The 6000-nt window shown below is 41.5% G+C and overlaps 1 protein-coding gene across 1 annotated transcript in view; it reads left to right on the forward strand.

The window, feature by feature from the left end:
* Window positions 1-5626, forward strand: part of LOC110533463 (alpha-tectorin) — a 47928-nt gene extending 42302 nt beyond the window's left edge. The window contains exons 20-25 of the mRNA XM_021617692.3: window positions 351-514; window positions 1404-1652; window positions 1808-1970; window positions 2165-2249; window positions 2377-2496; window positions 4090-5626. Coding sequence (XP_021473367.2) covers window positions 351-514; window positions 1404-1652; window positions 1808-1970; window positions 2165-2249; window positions 2377-2496; window positions 4090-4193 — 885 coding nt within the window. The 3' untranslated portion in view covers window positions 4194-5626. The remainder of the gene's footprint in view (window positions 1-350; window positions 515-1403; window positions 1653-1807; window positions 1971-2164; window positions 2250-2376; window positions 2497-4089) is intronic.
* Window positions 5627-6000: the final 374 nt, after the last annotated feature.

Genomic DNA, 6000 nt, shown 5'->3' on the forward strand with positions numbered 1-6000 from the left:
GTATCGTAAAGGTTGCCACAGATCTGTAGTCAGATTATCTTACATTTAATCATAACTAGTCATTAGGGGGATTGAGAAATATCTGATCCTGGAGTAGTGGTTAGTGCTACTTCCACCTACTGGTGCCAAACACATGCCTTAGGCTTGTGACTCATCACCAAGAGGCAATAGGACTTAATTTTATTGGTGAGAAACTGTATAGCCAATAGGGTAGACCTGTCATTTCCTATCGCAAGGGCCAGTAGGGCTCCATGTTACTGAGGAAATCTCTTCCCCGGCCAATAGGCATACTATACTTACTGTAATGATGTTTATTGTCCAGCATATCTGCCATTTTTATTTTCTACCAGTCCAACAGCACACACATCATGTACAAGAACACGGTGTGGATTGAGAGCGTGAACAACACTGGCAACATCATTACCAGGGACAAGACAATCAACGTGGAGTTTTCCTGCGCCTACGAGCTGGACCTCAAAATATCTCTGGAGACCGTGCTTAGGCCCATGCTCAGGTTAGAGGACCTACTTTTTCTCAACTTTCCCCAAATTTTCAGGTTTTCTAATCTAAGCAGGAAATTTGGAATCTTCAAATCATAACTTCCTGTAAACCTGGTAATTTTGGGAGAGTTAGCGGAATTTTGCAACCCTACTGTGATTGTTTTCAATTAAAATGGCCAAAAAGAAACTAAAATAGCTTCATGGCAAAGACTAATTTCTCAAGGAAGAATTTACTAGCACTGTCTGGGAGTGGTCTGAGTGGGAAGGGGAAAACTGAAAACGACCTGTTATTGGCAGAGGTTTGGAACCCTTTTTTCTTATTGGTCTATTAACTAATGTACCACCTGGTGATGTCACCAGGTAGCTCAAAACTCCATCACACCAAAACAGGCTGAAATTTACACTAAAAGGGCATTATCATTTTCACAATTTCACAGAATTATTCCAACCCCATAGTGTGGAAATGTATATAAAACACTAGAAATCAAGTTTTTGACTGCACTAGGCCTTTAAAGGACAAGTTCACTTTTTTTTCTTTTTTTTAACCAAAAATGTATTTGGCATGTTATAGAAGTGTCCAGACACTTTTTTTGCGATTTAACTTGGTTTGGAGAAACCTGCCCACCAGTGATCTACTTTCTCATGCTCGTTGTATGTTCATGTTGTACACATGAAATTGTGTCATTACAACTTTATCCGCAACGCTATAGCATTCCGTTGGTCTCAAGCGATACTTCTCTGTGTAGCCTGCGCATGCGTGTACAGAAAAGTACTGCTCCACACAAGACCAATGTTTTCCATCGCCTGACTTGTTATAGAGTTTATTCAATGATGTCCCTCAATGATATCCCTCACCTTCTCTCCCCCTTCCCGAATCTCTCTCTCCCTAAACCCTTTCTCCAGTGTGATCAACCTCACCCTCCCCACCCAGGAGGGTAACTTCATCACTAAGATGGCACTGTACAAGAACTCGTCGTACCACCAGCCGTACCGCGAGGGCGAGGTGGTGCTGAGCACGCGGGACATCCTCTTCGTGGGGGTGTTTGTGGAGGGAGCTGACGAGAACCAGCTCATCCTTATCGTCAATATGTGCTGGGCCACGCCGTCCCGCTACAGCAGCGACCGGCTCCGCTACATCATCATAGAAAGAGGGTAGGCTCAAAATAACATACCACATGTCTGCAGCCAATATAGAACCCTATCCCCTATAACTTGCACAAATGACAGACAGACGTTAGGAACAGACGTTAGGTTGTATTGTACGAAAACAAAGGACCACACTACCTTCTCTTTCTTTATCTATGAAGTTGTCCCAACATCAAGGATAACACCATTGGCATGGCTGAGAACGGGGTGTCCCTCACCTGCCGCTTCCACGTCACAGTCTTCAAGTTCATTGGGGACTATGACGAGGTCCACCTCCACTGTGACGTGTCGCTGTGTGACCACGAGATCAATGCCTGCAAAGTGGTGAGGAAACCCTGAACATGGTGATGAATACTGAATTAAATACGGAACCAGTTTTGTCTTTGTCCAGTTTTTATAAGCGGCAAATGATAACAAATCTAACATGTTGTGAAGCATGCTTAGAATAGCTAAGCTTACAATGGCTATGTTATGCCACCTTAATACAAGTGTGTGTGTGTGTGTGTGTGTGTGTGTAGAACTGTCCCCACAACAGGAGGATGTACACGGACTACAGCAATCACAAGGAGCAGATCCTCACTGTAGGACCCATCAGAAGGAGAGGTACAGATGAGTGTTGCCCTAGTGTGTGTGTGCGTGCATGTATGTGATACAGACATGTCGCCTTAGTGTATGCATGCACTTGTGTAAATACCAGTATGTGTGCGATTCACAATTTTGTGTATATTAGAGTCGGACTGGTGTGAGGTGGGGAACGGGGGCTGTGAGCAGATCTGCACCAGTAAAGGGATGGGAGCTGTGTGTAGCTGTGTGACTGGGATGCTGCAGAGGGACAGAAAGAGCTGTAGAGGTAAACACACATCCTATACATTGCTATATGGGTCATTCTATGAATAAAGTGCCTTTTAAGGATTGTAATTTTGTTTAAAAAAAATACTATTTCACATCATTTTAACCTTCTTCGTAACAATGTTATCCCATCTCAACAGTGTGACTGGAGTTGCAAAATTCCGGTAACTTTCCCAAAATTCCCAAATCTGGATTTCTGCATAACTTGGGAATTGTGCAAACAAAAATGCACATACACTCTACAAAGGTTGGGGTCAATTCCATTATAATTGACTGAATTTAAATGGAATTTATCCCACGCACTGTACTGTTGGCACACACTCTGTCTTAATTTTGAAGGTACTGTACTTGCAAGTAAGGGATGTGTAGAGGAAGTCCTGTGTAGCTCAGTTGGTAGAGCATGGCACTTGCAAAGCCAGGGTTGTGGGTTTGATTCCCATGGGGGACCAGTATAGGGAGAAAATAAATAATGAAAATGTATGCACTCACTACTGTAAGTTGCTGTGGATAAGAACGTCTGCTAAATGACTAAAATGTCAAATGTAAATGTAGAGTGTGACAAGCACAAAGAGTGTGCATGTGACTTCCTCGTTCAATATTTTACAAGAGTTTTTTTTACAGTATTTACAGTACTTTTTCCTCTGGTATTAACTTGGTGTGTTTACTAGGAAAAATATGTGGTATCAATGGTTACTTTCTGGTACTTATTCAACACAATTGGTAACTACTTGTTACCTAATGATTACCAGTTGTGCTTGTTTTAATCAATCCTCAACAAACGAGCCCGTAAATCATTAATACTGTGTTATTAACATGTTACCGTCTATTTTTAAGTAATACCTGGTCATTTCAGTACCGTAAAGTAAGTGCTACCAAAAAATTATGTTTACCTCCAAAGGCACTGGGGTTCTCTTATGTACGGGACCTCCTATGTGTGCACATGCTTAATCATAGAATTACATTTAGAATCCCTATTACTTCAGTAGGATCTCTGTGGGCCTAGTCGTAAAGATTTATAATTTCACTTTTTAAATGTATTACATTTTATTGTGTCATAAACACAACCAGTCTTGATGTTTTTAGTCACTTCAAAGAAGCTCCTTTACTAGGCTACCTGTACACGTTCATCCACTAGAAACATATTTCCAGCCTCCAAGCAGTGGTGAATGGAAAGAGACATCTGTTACTCAAACATTTTGTCATTAGGCCAGAATTTATGTATCCACTACTGTCCGCGTGCGTCTTGGTGTCGGCAATTCATCTCTTCCTTGGCAAAATTTCAGTGTTCTCGTCTAACCACATTGCATGTTAGGGCGTAGGCTATACCAACTGTTTACTTGTCCATTCACTCATTTTTCATGCCTCTGACATGTGGTAGCCTAATGATAAATAGTGGTGTAATAGCCTCCAGTTTTCTTGACATTTGGTTTTAGTTATTGTGAAAGGCTCATGTTTTACCAGTATGGCGTACCCCCACTATATATTTTGATGGGACGCCGTACCGGACCGCCTTACTTTCACCCCTGCATCTGACCCTTTATTCTGTCCTTCATAAGACATCCTTCTTCATTTATTTTGTATTCCCTCCATCCAGCTGTCAGCTCCAGCGTTGACCTACGACCCCTCGTTCTCCCTCTGGCCCTTAGCACGGTGGTCTCCGTGCTCCATGCTCACTCACACACTTTTCTCTTCTCCTAACACTGGGAGGACAGTTAGAGAGAGAGAAGGGAGAGAGAGAGAGACAGATAAAAAGAGAAGAGGAGAGCAATGTAACATGAAATAACAGCAAAATATAGAACAGGCAGCTACACTTCCTGCTCACGGTCACAGAGACATCCACAGCAACCAATCATAGAGACAAGAAGCCCTTCCCTCTGGATGGACTTGACAACAGCAACAACTCACAAGGCCCTGGATCACAACAACAACAACAAGGCCCTGGATCACAACAACTCACAAGGCCCTGGATCACAAAAACAACAACCACAAGGCCCTGGATCACAACAACAACAACAACTCACAAGGCCCTGGATCACAACAACTCACAAGGCCCTGGATCACAACAACAACAACTCACAAGGCCCTGGATCACAACAACAACAACTCACAAGGCCCTGGATCACAACAACAACAACTCACAAGGCCCTGGATCACAACAACAACAACTCACAAGGCCCTGGTTCACAACAACAACAACAACAACAACAACTCACAAGGCCCTGGTTCACAACAACAACAACAACAACAACTCACAAGGCCCTGGTTCACAATGAAAAAAGCCCCCCTAAATAATATTTTTACTCACATAAACTTTAGCACAAGAAAGTCAGTATATTTCATTTAAAAAACAGCTTAGTGAGTTAGTATTAGATAAAGCGTTGTTTTATGAAAGGTGAGGGCATAGTTTGCCCTACATTTATCTTTGATGGCAAAGCTTGGTTTCCAAAATGATTAAAAAATATATTTTATCATTATTTATGTGTAAAGTCTAAGGCTGTGTATGTGAATTGATTACTTGTTCCCCACTCAACCCCTTATCCCCAACTCTGAAAATATTGAATGAGTCTCAATAACATGCAATGTGCTGGTAGATGTGCCTTGACTACCAAAGGGTTTGGTCATGTCACACTGCCATTCTATGTGCCTACTCATGTGCCAGCCTCAATCAGAAACAGTTCTAAAATAATTTGTATGTTCTAAATGATACTCCTAGAAACATTTGATTGAAAAATAATGAATATTGTGAAAGTTAAATTACTTCTCAAAATGTTTTTTTTTTGTGCACAACAGACATTTTGTAAAAACCGATGCAGGTCCAGTTCTCCAGACCGATATCATTATGAGCAAAAAAGCAATGTGACCTGTGTCAAAATACGCCTACCTAGGCTACTGTTATCAGCATGTGAAATAAGCAATGTTTTTGTACAATGACACAGAAAGAAGCTCGTCCCACTCCATATAGCTAGCAATAACCATTTATGTTAGAAAATATTGGAGTATCTCATAACATTTTCATTATGTACAAATGTATACTGAACAAAAATATAAATGTAACCTGTAAAGTGTTGGTCCCACATTTCATGAGCTGAAATAAAATATCCCAGAAATGTTCCATACGCACAAAAAGCTTATTTCTTTCCAATTTTGTGCACAAATTGGTTTACATTCCTGTTACTGATCTTTTCTCCTTTGCCAAGATAATCCATCCACCTGACAGGTGTGGCATATCAAGAAGCTGATTAAACATCATTACACATGTGGGCAATAAAAGGCCACTCTAAAATGTGCAGTTTTTTCACACAACACAATGTCTCAAGTTTTGAGGGAGCGTGCGATTGGCATGCTGACTGCAGCAATGTCCAACAGCGGTGTTGCCAGTGAATTTAATGTTAATTTCTCTACCATAAGCAGCCTCCAATGTCGTTTTAGAGAATTTGACGGTACATCCAACCGGCCTCACAACCGCAGACCACGTCTATGGCGTTGTGTGATCGAGCAGTTTGCT

This window comes from Oncorhynchus mykiss, chromosome 10 (assembly GCF_057628025.1).
Source record: "Oncorhynchus mykiss isolate SJ-2025 chromosome 10, ASM5762802v1, whole genome shotgun sequence".
NCBI classification, from domain to species: Eukaryota; Metazoa; Chordata; class Actinopteri; order Salmoniformes; family Salmonidae; genus Oncorhynchus; species Oncorhynchus mykiss.